General features: G+C 42.5%; 1 protein-coding gene across 7 annotated transcripts; it reads right to left on the bottom strand.

Moving 5' to 3' along the window:
* Window positions 1-954: 954 nt before the first annotated feature.
* LOC134199063 (zonadhesin-like) lies at window positions 955-17,284 on the bottom strand. 7 transcript variants are annotated; one of them, XM_062669117.1, is made up of 11 exons: window positions 16,899-17,284; window positions 15,604-15,795; window positions 13,816-14,049; window positions 12,104-12,289; window positions 6,890-7,057; window positions 6,356-6,556; window positions 5,609-5,797; window positions 5,049-5,219; window positions 3,137-3,325; window positions 2,302-2,505; window positions 955-1,570 (listed from the first exon to the last, which is right to left on the bottom strand). In XM_062669117.1, exons 1-11 carry the CDS (start codon window positions 16,963-16,965, stop codon window positions 1,350-1,352), a joined length of 2,022 nt encoding a protein of 673 aa, XP_062525101.1. In that variant the 5' UTR covers window positions 16,966-17,284; the 3' UTR covers window positions 955-1,349. The 7 variants fall into 7 exon arrangements, with proteins under 7 accessions (XP_062525101.1, XP_062525102.1, XP_062525103.1 ...); XM_062669118.1 differs by having other exon boundaries at window positions 6,356-6,553; window positions 16,899-17,058; XM_062669119.1 differs by lacking the exon at window positions 6,890-7,057 and having other exon boundaries at window positions 16,899-17,058.
* Between the last annotated feature and the right edge of the window lie 526 nt (window positions 17,285-17,810).

The following is a 17,810-nucleotide window of genomic DNA, read 5'->3' as shown; positions in this document are numbered from 1 at the left end:
CACAGGAGAAAATCGCCGGATCCCCACCCGCGCGGCAGGTGGGGTGGGGTATGTGGGAGTTGAACCTCACTAAAAACTCCTGCCGCTCACAACCGGCGCCCTACCTCGGACCGGGCCGGAGCCCAGTCGGGGCTATTGAAACGGCGGGACAGGGTTGACGCAGAGCACATTACATCCATCCCACCGTCCCACGGACGCCGGACCGGTGGCCGCCAGCGAAACGACCACCGGTTCCCTCGTTCAGCGGGCCGAGAGCCCGCTTTGATGGCGCCGCGTTACACCTTCCCCCAGAGCGGTCGGGGGAACGCGGTCTGCCATCACCCGGCTTCCTATTGCGGGTGAGCGTGCAAGCACGCCACCCTACGTCTGGGTCTCTCCCCGCACAAAACGGGTGGGACCCCTAGCTCTTAGGGGGCCAGGTCACGGATACGACCCCGGTCCCGACCCCCTGCTCGGCGGCGGCGGGTTTCTGCGTAGTGAGGAGAGCTTTCCCTCACTCGCCCCGCCGCCTCCTTCTGCGAGATGGTGCACTCGCAGAAGTCGAGCATAGCCTTCCATGACTCATCGCTGCCAAGCATCGACGCCACGACGCCAGGCAGCGACAAGTCAGGTCCTATCTTTGCGACCAGGACACGGCGCTGCACCTCCCAAGCGGGGCAGACAGCGAGCGTATGCTCCGCCGTGTCCAGGTCGTGTCCACAATGGTGACACCTCGTCGTCGGCTCAGCCCCTATCCGGCGCAGGTACTTCCCGAAGCATCCGTGCCCGGTCAGCACCTGCACCAGACGAAAGGTGAGACGTCCTTCGCCACGATTCACCCAGTCATCAAAGACCGGGTAAACCGCCTCGACGGTCCGTAGCCCCCACGTGGGGTTGGCCAATCGCCTCGATCCAGTAACCACTTAACACCAGGTGGGCTGTAAGCTCGTCCACCCATCTAAGCAATAAAAAAAAAGACATTTTGAATGGTATTTTCGTCGACTTTAGTGAGTCGTAGACATAATTATAACTACTTCTAAGATTTAACCGAATACTTTACAGCTTCCGGACTAAACGCCGATTGGGAACTATTCGCGTTTTAACCGTAAAAATAATTTTAACCAGAGATATCTTAAAGTTTAACATGAGAGTCATGAGACACATTGAGTCTCTCACTCTTCTATTGTCCGAGAAATTTTGCATGTTTTTCGACAGCATATTGTGCACATTTTACAAAACTCCTAAAGTCTGTGTATACTATAATATCATACGTACGCAAATACTTTTTAAATGTATGGCTCTAGTTTGTATTGAATGAAAAATAAAGTAAAATAAACAAAACAAAAAGATTCTTTCTTCTTCTTATCCAGCTATGTTTTTGAAGCGTTAATCTCTCGACATTCCTGGGCGCTTATGCAAATACTTGAAGAGTTCCTGAAATAATTCTCTTTACAAACACATTTAGGTTCATTGTTAAAAACTAGTGTATTGCAAACAGCTGGAGGGCGGTCGACATCTTCACAATACTCCGATAAACAAGCTGGAGGAGAAGGATCCCAAACTTCATTTTGTCTCGTACAGTTCACAGGTGCTGAAAGCGATAAAATTATATTCATTTAATCGAACATTATACAATGGACTTATGTACATCTATATATAAAGTGGTTTTTACCATAAATTACAAGCAGTGTACAATATTTAATTTACATTTTATGTGTCCAGTAATAGCTCTCCCTCTCTCCACATAGAAGCAATTTTTTTTTTCTTCCTACCTATGCTGATAGCCTTGAGAGGCTATTTCAGCGGAACCTTAACTAGTAGGTGAGCTCACGGGGCTCAAACCTGACGACGTTGCTAACACGAACTCTAGCAAGAGCCGTGCTTCGCAGAATCTACCACCGGATCGGAAACGTGACCCACTAAGAAGATCCGGCGAAAAACTCAGTGGGCTGTGTCTGAGGGTTAATTTACTCGTCGAGCCCTTCGTCGCAAGCGGCGGGTTCGACGAGAACGGTGACCGGTGCTTGAGGTACCTAAAAGCACCGTTAGTGGATCGGGAGGAGAAGCAAATAAAGTCGACTTTAGAATTTATGTCGATAACTCGTCTATGAAAAATGCGGCAATAAATATTTTTTGCAAATACCTACAATTTACGAACAAAAAATCATGGAGAGCAGTGGTCTCGTGAGAAACGGTTCATATCATCTGAAATAGGTCTCAAGTATGAATCGCAGAGAAAAACATTTCGATTCTACCAACATATTGCGTTGATATTTCACATCACTACGTTAAACGTTAGGCATGATAAATAAAACCACTTACGGCACTCCCAAGATGCGATACATTTCGGATCTTCTGTGCTAAGTCTTTTATAGCTAAGTTTGCAGATACATCCAGAGTAGCATGGGCTGAACGGGAAATACTCGCAGATCAAAATCCCCATGTTATCATCTACAGGGCAATAATCAGTAGGGCACCCGGACTTGCATTGGACGTAAGTACCATTTGGACCACAAGGGTTTCCACCTAGATGTAGGACAAAATTAACGTAGTACCAATGATTATAATTTGCATAATTATTGATGATATGGCGTCTTGTAAGCCCGTACTCGTAGGTACCACCACCCTGCCTATTTCTGCCGTGAAGCAGTAATGCGTTGCAGTTTGATGGGTGGGGCAGTCGTTGTACAGTTGTACAAATAGTTCTTAGAATTTATGCGTTAAGATGGGTGGTAGCATTTACCTTGTAGATGTCTATGGGCTCCAGTAACCATTTAATACCAGGTGGGCCGTAAACTCGCCCACTCATCGAAGTGAAAGATAAATAAAAAAAAACATAGAAACTGTTGTAACTAAAGTCTCAACGCAAATATCAAAATAAACGATATATTTTTTATTTGGGGGAATAGGACAAAAAAGGTTTTGTTGAAAAACTTAATGACAAATAATTGCAGATATTTTATAATAACTAAACTAAAATTCTTCGTGTTGTAACACAAGCGAAAATAAATTGATATGAAATTAAATGTGATTCACTTTTAAAGGATATTGTGAACAAACCCAACTTAATATCATATTAAACGAATACTTTACATAATTATGATTCCAAACTATCTTCTAGTTTAAATATTTCAAGACTAATAATTGAGCTACTAGCCTGGGCATTCTTCGGGGCTGATACATTTGCCTTTTGTTTTCGAAAGTATATAACCAGATTCGCATTCGCATCCGACAGGAGCACATTTCTTTTTACAGGGCTTAGCCTCCGGTGCCTCACAAGTAGACGGACAAGCCAACGGACATTCTTTTATTACCGCATGCGGATCACCGTTGCAACCTCCCATTTCTGTAAAAGCAAATTAAATCTTTATCAAGCACTAGCTGGCCCAGCAGACTTCGTAGTGCCTCAATTGAGAAATAAAAGACCTAAGCTTTTGTATCAAATAAACTTAAAACAAACAAAAGGAATCCGTCCAATGGGGGACACATCAAAGGAAAAACAAAATTGTTATCTTTGTTTCATTCTGAGCATTTTCATATTTATCTACCTTTTAAACCTTCTCTGGACTTCCACAAATAATTCAAGACCAAAATTAACCAAACCGTTCCAGCCGTTCTCGAGTTTTAGTGAGACTAACGAACAGCAATTAATTTTTATATATATAGACTAAACCAAATATCGCTCACAAAGCTCACAAAGCATATTATGACCAAAATGCAAGTCATGCACAGAGCCATAGAACAGGCTATGTTAGGCATTTCTTTAAGGGATACAATGCGCAATACCAAAATCCGCAGAAGAACTGGTTTGACTGACATAGTCAAAGTGATTGCTCGGAAAAAGTGGAAGTGGGCCGGCCACATATGCCGTCGCACTGACAATCGGTGGGACACAAAAGTACTGGAGTGGAGACCTCGTACTGGACGTCGTAACGTGGGCAGACAGCCAACAAGGTGGTCAGATGACGTGGTCAAAGTGGTTGGTAGAGACTGGATGAGAAAGGCAAGAGACTGAAGAGAATGGGGTGCATTCGAAGAGACCTACACTCAGCATTGGGTGGACACCGGTTGAAGAAGAGAAAATAAATAATAAAATGACAAAAAAAATAATTTATACATAACATTATTTAACGGGTTCTAACTACATCACATTACACGATCAGTTCCTGATATTTCAGGGCTGTGGCAAACGCCATGATTAAGGGCAGACTGTAATGTGTAAGTTTTAGTGTGAGAACCCGTAAAATAATAGTGTGATTATATGGCAAAAGCTTAAAAGAGTTTGTAAAAAAGATGTTCCGTAAAAGGCAGCTTATAAAACAAGGAGCAAATAGGTACATAATTAAGACTAGTTTATCGGTGGTTACTGACAAATCAATTGTACAGTATTTAAAATGTCAGAAATTATAAAATGACAATTAAAAACGCGAGAGTAAACGTAAAAATAATTTTAAATAGAGATATGGGTCACGAAAACTCAATAACGCTTACAAACAAACTGCAACTAGGCATGATCTTAGGACCGACAATATTTCTTTTAAATAATTGTAAATATAAAATTTTATCTGAATGATTTGCTCGGTGTAGAAACATCATCGTGTAATGAAATCACATAAGGAAATTTTATAAATATGCTGGCGGTAATAGTCTTAATAGGCGTTTAGGTCTTAACCTTAACTCATACAAAATCCCTGTTATTATGTTGGAAAAACCTTGATACAATAAAATCGAAATTTCGACCTTACGTTTCAAAGTCTACATCTCTACATTATTTATGATAATACTTACAATACAAAACAATAACCTTGTGTTTTTTTTCCTACCTACGCTGATAACCTTGAGAAGCTATAATATCAGCTTCGCCCTAACGTGTAGGTGAGCTCACGGGGCTCTAACAGAGAGTGTTGCTAATACTGGCCCTAGCAGGAGCAGTGCTTCGCAGAATATACCACCGGATCGGAAACGCAACCTACTGAGAAAATCCGGCGAGAAACTCAGTTGGCAAACTTCCGTGATACCTCTATTAGGAAGCTAAAATCTGGATATGTAAACAGTGTTACCAAACTTACTGGGACATTTGTCGATTGCAACACATTTCCCATCGAGTTCCGACAAAATGTATCCTTTCTTACATTGACACCCATCCTCATTGTTGGCAGGTAATTTATACTTAGAACATTTTTTTGGATTAGGAACAGCACATGTCGGTCTACATTTAATCGGTATCGGACATCGACCAGCTGTAAAAAGAATATGTAATAGTTAAGTACATTTATGAGAAGTATAAAAAAATATATTGGTTGTTTGTAAAGTCGGTTTACGGACGATAGTTTTGGGTGACTACGTCAGCAACAGAACTTATCAAACTTCCAGACGCTCTAGCGTCACGCGAGTAGAGAGATGCCAAAGCTTGGGCCGATCGTCTTTCTCTATCGCTTGTTCCGCGCTCTCGCTTGCACACTCAGGCTCAGGCGGAACGTGACACTTTATCGTGCGTGCAGCTGAGGTTCATCGATTTATAAGACGTTATCAGATCGAAACCTACACAAAAAGTCTTAAAAAAAATGCATTAAAGAGAAACTGTTTATTTTTTTTAGTTTTTTTTGTTTAGTCTAATTATTTTACTTACGACACGCTTTCTCCGGGACGCAAACGTCATCTTTGTTTCTTTTATACCCATCTACACACACGCACCTAGGGTCACAGTTTGAGCCGGGCGGATCATAACAATTAGTAGTGTTAGCATCTTCGCATCGTTCCGCCAAACATTGCGAACAGGGATTCCAAACTTCATTAGGCCTAGTGCAATTGACGGGTGCTAAAATATATTGGACAAAATTAATGTAAAATTAACAGAATAAATTAGCTCTTTCATTGATATGCAAAGGAGTTGGTAATTTTTTTACTGCTTAAAGGTGTGAAGTAATTCACGGCATGGCCGATCAGCATCAGCCTGCGGCAGTCCACTGCTGGACATAGGCCTCCCTCAAAGCTCGCCACTGAACCCGATCTTCGGTTCTACGCATCCAGTTACTGCCAGCTGCCTTGCGGAGGTCATCGCTCCATCTAGCAGGAGGGCTATGTTGAGCCGATATTGAGTATATGGCCGATTTTGAGTGGATATCGAAGCCAATTGACATCGACAACGTGAATGCTGTCGCCCACCATAAAACATGAGTTCTAAGTGACAGTTGTATACTAGAACGGCTGACCGTCTTTAAAATTGCTACTTCACGGCAGAAATAAGCAAGATGGTGGTACCTACCCGTGCGATCCCACAAAATTCCGTACCTTCTATTTGCATAAGAAAAAAAGCTACAATACGCTGTTACTGATCATCTAAACATTAATGGGTATTTAACAAAATGAATCTTACGACAATCTGAGGCGAGTACGCAAACATCGTCTTCTTCGCGACTTTTTCTTTTGTAGTTATCCTTACATACGCAGCCAGGCGGGCAGGGTCGCCCAGGCTTACACGCTATTTGGAGTAAACTGTCGTCTTCAGGACAATACTGGTTTGGGCATCGAAAGCCGCAATCGGAATATGTTCCGTTTACCCCGCATTGTTGTTCTTCTTGAAAAAAAAAACAACCAAATCTTTGAAAAGCTTTTAGTCTTTAAAAAGCAGTGATGCTTGAATTTCAACAGCTAAACCAATATTTCTATAGTACCATGATTTACATTTTTCAGGGATTGGTTCTTCTGAAACTTTTCATCTACCAATCCTAAAACTATAGATATTATTCCTTATATGTAGTATCATTCCTTAGCCACGCTGGGTTTAAAAATAACATTATAATGTCCCTATTTTTTCCTCAATTGAAAATTTATATTTCGTAATTTTAGGGATGTCAATATTGGATTTTTACTAAAACAAAATTGGCGTAAACATAATTACTGTACATACTTGGACAATTTTCGATCTTAATGCATTCCCCATTGACCTCGGATAATATGAAACCAGGCTTACAATAACAGGCTTCTCTTTTGAAGGAAACTTCCTGAACGTAGGAACAATTGGGATTCGGAATTGCGCATGTCGGTATACATTCAGAAGGAAGCGAGCAATTCTCCGCTACAAGAAAAACAAACGCTGAATTCCTTAGGAAAAGGAGACTACGAGTATTGCAGGAAAGACTAAAGATAAAAGTCGAGTTATATACGAAAGGGGGAGACAGGATTATTTTCGCAATCTAAATATAAATCTTTTGCAGAAGTTTTTAAGAAACTCTATAGACCGAAACAGAAAACGTCAGTCAGGATAATCAACAATGAGTAAAAAAAATTATTGTACAAGCACAATATTAGTGCTAGTAGAAGGGAAGAAAATGAAAAGGATTTTACTATCATTTTTATGAAAGACTGACAAACGACACGTGGCAGCTCTTAACAATAGATATATTATTATAATTTGAATTAAAGTCTGTAAAGTCGTCCGACATCAAGCGATGCGATTATATTGGCGTTCAAATCCCGTAAACAGATACCAAATTTTCTTGGAAAATACATAATTACCTGCCAAACTATTGATATTCACGGACTGTGAGGTTTATGATAAGGCCGCATGGGTTGATACTCCCTATCGTACCTTGAAGTCGTGTAATCTGGTTTCAAGTTTCGTTAACAACCAGATACGTTAAAATGACACGGAAATATGTTTATTTATTTACCTATCCCCGTCTTTACTAGCACAATTTTTTTTTTTTTTTTATTGCCCTTGTAGGCAGACGAGCATACGGCCCACCTGATGGTGAGTGGTTACCGTCGCCCATGGACTTCAGCAATGCCAGGGGCAGAGCCAAGCCGCTGCCTACCGTTTAATACTCTCCACAAGCCTCGTTTGAAGAAGGACATGTCATAGCGCTCGGGAAACACCGTGGAGGGGAGCTCATTCCATAGCCGGATGGTACGTGGCAAAAAAGACCTCTGGAAACGCACTGTGGATGACCGCAGTGGCTCCAGGTAGTATGGATGAACTCTACTCCGGTGGCGGGCGGTGCGATGGTAAAAACGAGATGCCGGTATCATCTCGAACAATTCCTCAGAGCACTCCCCATGGAACATACGGTACAAAATGCAGAGGGAACCGAAGTCCCTCCGCAGACCCAGAGGCTCCAAACGATCCGTGAGAATGGGATTATCGACAATCCGAACGGCCCTCCTCTGTATGGAGTCAAATGGAAGAAGCTGGTATTTGGGAGCCCCGGCCCAGAGATGGGAGCAGTACTCCACGCGAGGCCGGACTTGTGCTTTATAAAGCAAAAGCCTTTGTCCAGGCGTGAAGTACCGCTTCGCTCTGTTGAGGACTCCCAGCATTTTGGACGCCAACTTGGCTTTGCCTTCCAGATGACTCCGAAACTGGACATCGCTCGAAATCTCGACCCCAAGTATCCCAATACTCTCGGAAGGTTGCAGGGATACTCCTTGGAATTGCGGCGCCATGACAAAGGGGTCCTTCTTCGCAGTGAACGCGCAAACTTGTGTCTTTAACGGGTTGAATTGAATCAAGTTCAATTCACCCCATTTGGAGACTCGCCCCAGAGAGTTCTCCACTTCAGACACAAGTTTTGATCGTCTCTCCTGCACCACGCTCCGAGAGAGACTCTGATGGCCGATATATCGCGCATCCCCCGTGCTGTCATACGCATAGCAATGCATGCCATCAATAGACAGCATGTCATTGATATACAGGATGAAAAGCGTGGGGGGGAGGACCCTAAAGAGAACCTTGTGGAACGCCAGCGTTAATGGTCATGGTATCAGAGCAATCACCGTCTACAACGACCGTGATGCTCCGCCCATCCAAAGAGCTAGCGATCCACTTGCAGAGACCCTCGGGGATTCCGTAAGATGGTAGCTTCGACAGAAGTGCCCTATGCCAGACCCTGTCGAAGGCCTTCGCGATATCAAGGCTCACAGCAAGAGCCTCGCCCTTACTCTCCAAGGCTTCAGCCCACCTGTGAGTAAGGTATACGAGAAGATCGCCAGCTGAGCGACCGTGACGGAAACCGTACTGTCGGTCACTGATCAGCTGGCGATCTTCAAGATACTTCAGGAGTTGTATATTTATTATTCGCTCCATCACCTTGGAAAGCAAGGAAGTTATCGCGATAGGCCTATAGCTCGATGGGTCCGACCGGTCACCCTTCTTGGGGATAGGGTGGACGTGGGCGGTCTTCCATGAAGACGGAACCCTGTTAGCGCAATAAGAGAGGCGATACAGACGCGTTAGCGCAGGCGTCAGCTCAGGGGCGCACGTTTTCAGAACCACTGCGGGGATGCCGTCTGGCCCACTCGACTTATGGACGTCCAGGAGTCGGAGTTCCCGCCTGACTGCACACTGTGTAAAGCAGATCTCCAGCAGGGAACTATCACACCGGGGGATGTTCGGTGGTGTGGCACCCCCGTCGTCCACGGTCGAGTTCGAGGCGAAGAGTTTGACCAGAAGGTCAGCCTTCTCTTTCGCACTATGGGCCAGACTGTCATCGGACTTTCGCAGTGGTGGGAGACTAGGCCTGCAAAAGTTTCCTTCTGCGGCTTTGGCGAGCGACCAAAAAGCACGGCTCCCAGAGGGATAGCTCTTTAGTCGCTCGCCAACTCTAGCAACGTGCTCCGACTTCGCCTTGGCAATAACCTTCTTGTAGGACCTGGAAGCGGCGTTATATTTCCGCCTTTCCTCTGAGATGTTAGGGTCCTGACGTCTCCTGGCATTATCCCATGCCACGTATGCGGACCGCTTGAGGTGTGCAGCATCCCTGCTGGCATTGTTATACCAGGGTCTGCTGCGACCCCCAACGGGCACTTCAGAGGAGGGAATAAACAATTCCATCCCCTGGAGCACCACGTCTTTAAGACGGTCCGCACAGACGTCAGGATCAGCAGAGGAAAAGCAGAACCGCCCCCATGGGTAGGATGCGTAAAATTCACGCAATCCATCCCAATCTGCTGACAAATACTGCCAAACTCTTCGATACCTGGTCGTCGTTCGACGACTAGGACGAGAGAGTGGCGTGGCAGCACGGATAAGGCAGTGATCAGACGATCCAAACGGAGCGTCGACCACTACACTGTATCCGGCTGGATCGGTGGTCAGCAGAAGGTCCAACAGAGAAGGCTCGTGCCCCTCAATATCTGGGACACGGGTGGGCTGTGTCACCAGCTGGGAGAGGCCGTAGGCCAGGGCGAAATCGTAGGCAGCCCGACCCGGGAGGTCAGTGGTTCTGGACCCCAACCACTCTTGGTGGTGAGCGTTAAAATCTCCAAGAACCACCACCTCCGCAGATGGGTACTGCTCAAGCACGCGGCTAGTCCCCTCTTGCACATGCTCTATCAGAGCTGAACCTGCATCACTGCTCTGGGACCTGTACAGGCACGCGTAGACTCGGGTACAACCCCCATGGTCTACGCGCAGCCACAAGAGGGACAGATCCCGCTGTTCGAGGCCTCGTAGACGGCGACAACAGACATCAGCCCGGACGAATACACACACCCCGGCTTTACGCAGGAAGTTGTGCTCCAATACGTAGCCGGGGTATTCAAGGTACGAAGTATCATCCGGAGCAGATATCTGCGTCTCCGTCAGAAAAAGGAGGGCAGGCTGCGCCGTCTCAAGATGGTGGTGTACGGCGTCGAGGTTGCTGTGTAGGCCCCTTACATTGCTGAAATCCACATTAAATGTGGAATGGGGCATCGCCGACAAAACCCTTTTCCTTTTTTGTACTGTCATGTTTGATTTTTTTTTGTTTGGAGAGTGGGAATGGGTGGGGTAGGAAGTTCGAAGCGAAATCATGACGATACCTGAATAAAGCGCGGAACACAGTACGTGCTCGACCACGGGTTGCGTGAGAGACTGACGCAGGGCATGGAAGGGCCCCCAGTCCACCCTGCGTGCGATCGCCGGGATCCACTCCGGTCTCCGACTCCGGCACGACGACAGCACGGCAGGATTTTACACCAGTTGGCGGGACAGCTTCCCGGGGCGGAGTTTAGTAGAGACACCCGGGTTCAGGTCCCCAACTGACCGGCGGGCGGCGGCGAACACCGTTTCACTGGGTCTCCCTATACCCCCGTCAAACAATCACGTCCCGCGAGCTCGCACGCACGTCTGCTCCGCATGTTCCAGGCATCATCAAGATTCACCCCGAACAAGGAAGAGGAAAGGGAAGGAATAAAACTGGCTCTCCAACCCACACGCCGGAACACAGCTAGGCTATTTGGCGGCGGACTCTAGTTGGAGGGTGGTCGCCAGCCAGTCGGACAAGTCCGACCACCGATTATGTGTTCGGCTCCCGTTTTGCACCACCCAGGGGTCACTTGTAGGGAATCGCGGGTTAAACCTACGGAAGCGGGAAGCAATCAACCAAAGTTATATATTTATTTATAAGACTACACTTTGCTATTAATTAGTATATATATATTTTTTTTTTAATATCTCTGGTAGGCGGATGAGCATATGGCTCACCATGGTGAGCTGTTGTCGTCGCTCATGGACTTCAGCAATGCCAGGGTCACAGCTAAGCCGCTGCCTACCGTTAAGTGCTCTCCACAAGCCTCGTTTGAAGAAGGACGTGTCCTAGTGCTCGGGAAACGCCGTAGAAGGGCGGGATAGATAAATATGGCGGGATAAATATGTTTTGTTATATTCATTCATTTATTTTGTTTCACATTTTAAGTTATTTGATAGTTTTTAGTAAATAATTATTGCGGTCATCATCATATAAAAATGATATATATTATCTCTTTCCCACAACTTAAGGAATCCAATGATTCAAGTATTCAAAATCTGTAGTAATGTTTAGGGTTTTTTTTATTGCTTAGATGTGTGGACGAGCTCACAGCTCACCTGGTGTTAAGTGGTTACTGGAACCCATGGACATCTACGACGTAAATGCGCCACCCACCTTGAGATATAAGTTTTAAGATCTCAGTATAGTTACAACGGCTGCCCCACACTTCAAACCCAAACGCATTACTGCTTCACGACAGAAATAGACAAGGTGGTAGTACCTACCCGTGCGGACTCACAAGAGGTCCTACCACCAGTAAGAAACAGGACTAAGAATCAGAACTTAATATTCCTAGTGCATAAAACTCTAAATACACATTTTTTTTACAAACCTACCTTGAAAACATTCCTCACTGGGAATGCATATACCACTGCTGTTCCTCAAATATCCAGATAAACAGTTACATCCAACTTCATCACCCCTAGACTCACATAAATACGTAGTGTATATGCTCTCACAAGTCTGAGGGGGACACACTATTTTGGAATCCGACAGTACTTCGTTATAACCACATTCCGGTACTGAAATTAAAGTAAACAAAATTAATCGGTAATTGGTTTGAGTGCGCGACTGTTGACATTCTTGTGGATTTTAAATGTCGTTAACCATTTACACGTGTACGATTTGTCGTTAGTTCTGTGGGCGTAAATCGTAGCCCAGCTTAATAAGCAACGACAAAATGACAATTTTTTTGCGAGCAGGCCAACTTTACAATGTCACCTGTGATTTCGCCTCACGACATTTGAAAGTGTCTTATCATCTTCTATGACTGTTCATTATGTATTTTTTTTATTGTTTAGATGGTTGGACGAGCTCACAGCCCACCTGGTGTTAAGTGGTTACTGGAGCCCATAAACATCTACAACTTAAATGCGCCACCCATCTTGAGATACAAGTTCTAAGGTCTCAGTATATTTACAACGGCTGCCCCACCCTTCAAAACGTATATGTATACACATGTACACATGTGTGTATTATTGAAACTCACCTTCTGTTGTATTGTGCGCGGTTGAAGAGCAAATGAATACTAACACACTAACACATACGAACAACATCTTGGCAAAACTACAATAAATACAGTACAAAATCCAATTTATATACTAGCGCATTTTATTATTGTGCTCGTCATCGTGTTAACTGTTGTTTAATTAACAGTTGTGCAAAGCGAAGCATTTTTATTCAAATTTGATAACAAATAAGGTTTTCTTTTAAATAAACAAGTAAAAAAAATATCATTCGTTATGTTAATGTGGTTTTCACATAATACTCTGTCCCATAGCTTCAGTCGTGGTTTTTTGAAATTTGGACCGTTGTTCAATGTTAATATTGTAAAAAAAGATACAACATTCCAAACTTAATACTTTTTATTTATTTATTTATTTATAAATTCTTATACTAGAAAGTATAAAGGCGGACTTAATGCCATAGGCATTCTCTAACAGTCTACCTTAGGGGAGTACAGAGATGAAGCTTGGTAGGTGTAGTGTTGAGGTGATATTACTTAAACATATGTGTATATATAACATGAATTTATAGATACAAATACTCGTATTTAAATAAACACATACTTTTAATACAATACTTTTCTGCATTCAAAAAACAAAAACGTAATTCGTGTTTCCATATTCCAAAGGACGGTTAGCTCATATGATATTTGCACAGTTTTAAAACCTCGCCATGAAATATGCAACAAATTTTAATTCCAATTAAAAAATTACAAAAATCGCTTTCATGGTTTCCGTTGATTGAACCCAACAATAACTATGGCATTAATGTACTACATAATGATTGCGTTTTGAAGCTTATTGTGTATTAAGTGATCTGTATTGTTTATAATCGGGCGAATCAAAACAAAACAGAAGAATTTTTTCTAATGAGACATATACTTTAAACAGCATTAAAAAAAGAACAAAATTGCACCTAATCAAGTTCTGAAAAATAATTATTACACTGTTTAATTTCGTGCTCGAGACATCGAAGCGTATTAAATAAGGAGGAATTTAGCACATCTTTAACATTTAATTGAAAAATAAGATTAAATTCTTACTATCACGCTTCTTGCGATTATAATCACGCGCGTTTATGTCGCGACATTCCTGAGCGGAAACGCAGATTCCGCTATCGTTCCTGAAGTAATTATCTTTGCAGATGCATCTAGGGCTGCTTTGTATAAACTCGTTACAAGGTACCGGAGTAACGTCGACATCATCGCAGGTTTCTTGTAAACAGGGCGGTGGTGACGGGCTCCAGACTTCATTGGGTCTAGTGCAATTTACAGGAGCTGGCAAAAAAAAAACACCTTGAACCTCTGATATCGATTAATAATACTACAATAGAAGTTTTTTTTCATTGCTTACATGGGTGGACGAGCTCACAGCCCACCTGGTGTAAGTGGTTACTGGAGCCCATAGACATCTACAACGTAAATGAGCCACCCACCTTGAGATATAAGTTCTAAAGTCTCAAGTATAGTTACAACGGTTGCCCCACCCTTCAAACCGAAACGCATTACTGCTTCACCGCAGAAATAGACAGGGTGGTGGTACCTACCCGTACGGACTCACAAGAGGTCCTACCGCCAGTAATTACACAAATTATAATTTTGCGGGTTTGATTTTTATTACACGATGTTAATCTTTCACTGTGGAAGTCAATCGTGAACATTTGTTGAGTACGTCTTTCATTAGAAAAATTGGTACCCGCCTGGAATTCGAACACCGGTGCATCGCTCAACACGAATGCACCGGACGTCTTATCCTTTGGGCCACGACGACTTCAAAGGATGACCTCTGATATCGATTAATAATACTAGAATAGAAGTTGTTAGGAAATATATTTTTTTCTCGTACTTAGTAGAAAAAATGTTAAAGCTATAAGTTTTTGTTGATATTAAGTTATTGCGGCAATATCTGATGGTATTCTAATTATTTACACAGCTCATGAATAAGTTTCGTTACGGTATTCAAAAAAATAATGTATTAAGTGTGACTTTTGAATCAAATTTCACGAAAATAATTGTGTTAGATAGATACATTTAGTCATAATATTGGTGTTTCAATGCGTATCCATCCAAGCAGCCCCAGAATACTAAATGTTTGTCGAGCCTTAATAGATACCCTACCCTTCTTATCTCTGGAAATATATTTATTCACATTACAATATACTTTAACTTCAAAGAAGTTATCCATAAATAGTAGTCCAAAGTGTTCCTAATAGGCTTTAGTAAATCCAACCTGTTTCGCAAAGCCATTCAGTTAGCCATTGAATTTCGTCCCACTCGGATTTATTTATATTTCTCAATTGTGTTCACCTTAATGTTTAAGAACAAAGAAATTATAAGTAAAATACGGCCTCAGGGGATTTCTCATTGGACCGTTCAACAATAAATCAGTGTCGTTATAATTAAATATAAAAGCAATTAATACCGGGAAACACTTAAGAAGTGCTTTCACAAGGACTTATTCCATCAACATTTATATCATCTTTCATATTTTTGTCTTGATTAATCTGAGCAACAAAAATAAAAAACACCTGAGTTCTTAGTGTCAGTTTTATGGTACAACTGCTGCCCCGCCCTTCCAACCTGGACGCGTACTGCTTTACGGTAGAATGGACAAGTTTGCTGGTGAGTGGTTACCGTCGCCCATGGACTTCAGCAATGCCAGGGGCAGAGCCAAGTCGCTGCCCACCGTTAACCTCATTTAAAAAACCTACCCCTAGGAGCCTACCTCTAGAAACCTACCCCTAGAAGCTCAGAAGATGCCCTACGACAACCAGAAGATATCACCGCAATGCCCAATAAAACTATTTTTATTATACTCTATGTTGTACTTACGACAGTCTGTGGTTAGCACACATCGCTCGTCATCCTGACTCAAGAGCTTATAATTTGGTTTACAAACGCAGCCCGGATTACATGGGTAGGGGGGATCGCAAGCAACTACAGCGCGGCTGTCGCTTGTTGGACAATAGTCGGTGGGACAGCCAGCTTTGCAGGATACGAGCGTTTCGTTTGCATTGCACGGACCTAAAATATATTCTTCAGTTACTTATAGTTATCATAACAGAAGTGGACACACATATACATAACATATTTCCAAAATCCATATATAAATATTTTATCGGGCAACTCAAAATGTAAGCCGATTTAGATGAGTAATTAAATGATATTAACAAAATTCAATTTATCTCAATAATCAAACTTGTTTTTGGCGCGAATTAGTCATGCGTTCCAGATTCATGATCGATATGGCCACAATTTATTTTTCGACCTCATGGCTCAAAGTGGGCGGTGACAGTAATATTTTTATGAATATGGGACTTGGGTAATGGCCAAATATAAAGCACGACATAGACACCCCCGCCTCGCCCACATTTTACAATAAAATATAATATCAATTACTTTATTTTTTTCTACCTATTCGCTGATAGACTAAGGGGCTATTCCAGCTGCGATGTGACTTGTAGGTGAGCTTTCAAGGCTCAACCTGTATTGTACATAGAACCATTCAAGTCAAGTCGTTTGTACTGCAAAAAATCATATACCGCTTAAGCGTTTAAACGAATACTCAAAGGCGTTACGACGATTTGTCAAGCGAATCGAATGAACTTTAACGTTGCAGTGGCGCATAGTACTCGTTCATACATTCGTTTTTACACGAATGAAAATCTACCATATGAACATCCGGGTGATTGTACGTTAAAATAACGAATACAAAGAAAACGTGCAGGACAATACTGTGTGAACACTTTTTTTCTTCTGGACGAGGGCCGAACTCCCTACGAGGTCCCACAGCCTTCGGTAAATCCCTTACCGGATTTTATATTATACACAACAGATTTGTGAAGTTGATTAAATATAAAAAAAATTAACAACTAAAAATAGAATGACGTCAAGCATTATTTTCCTTATACGTGTATGCACGTATTAACTATAATGATTTGTGTTAGAAGTCAACTTCGAAACAAGTTTTAAGATTAAGACGCTTAATAAGGTATGTGCTAACAATTAAATCGCACAACAACTGATAAAGACCACATTAGTCACAGTGTATTTTTTTAAATAATACAAAAAATGACGAAACATGTTACTTTTATCTTCTTTTATCAATTTAAATTATTGAAACTCACCTTCAGTTGTATTGTGCGCGGTTGCGGAGCATATGAATACTAACACACTAACACATACGAACAACATCTTGGCAAAACTGTTTAATACAATTCAAAATCCAATTTATATACTAGCGCATTTTATTATTGTGCTAGTCATCGTGTTAACTGTTGTTTAATTAACAGTTGTGCAAAGCGAAGCATTTTTATTCAAATTCGATAACAAATAAGGTTTTCTTTAAATAAACAAGTAAAAAAAATATCATTCGTTATGTTAATGTGGTTTTCACTTAATACTGTGCCCCATAATTTCAGTTGTTGTTATTTGAAATTTGGACTGGTGTATAATGTTATTATTGTAAAAAAGATTTTTTAATTTTTTTTTATTGCCCTTGTAGGCAGACGAGCATACGGCCCACCTGATGGTGAGTGGTTACCGTCGCCCATGGACTTCAGCAATGCCAGGGGCAGAGCCAAGCCGCTGCCTACCGCTTAATGCTCTCCACAAGCCTCGTTTGAAGAAGGACATGTCATAGCGCTCGGGAAACACCGTGGAGGGGAGCTCATTCCATAGCCGGATGGTACGTGGCAAAAAAGACCTCTGGAAACGCACTGTGGATGACCGCAGTGGCTCCAGGTAGTATGGATGAACTCTACTCCGGTGGCGGAGTAGAGTTCATCCATAAAGATACAACATTCCAAACTTAATACTTTTCTGCATTCCAAAAACAAAAACGTAATTCGTGTTTCCATATTGATAGCCTTCAGATAAATTGAAATGCTGTTTCGCCATTGATTAATAAATACCAAAAGGAAGGTTTGCTCATATGATATTTGCACAGTTATAAAACCTCGGCACGAAATATGCAACAAATTTTAATTTCAATTAAAAAAAATACAAAAATCGCTTATAAGTTTCCGCTGATTGAACCC

This window comes from Bombyx mori, chromosome 6, assembly GCF_030269925.1.
Source record: "Bombyx mori chromosome 6, ASM3026992v2".
In the NCBI taxonomy this organism is placed as follows: domain Eukaryota; kingdom Metazoa; phylum Arthropoda; class Insecta; order Lepidoptera; family Bombycidae; genus Bombyx; species Bombyx mori.
Note: the sequence above shows the minus strand (reverse complement) of the source record. Positions and strands in the feature narration are given on the sequence as shown.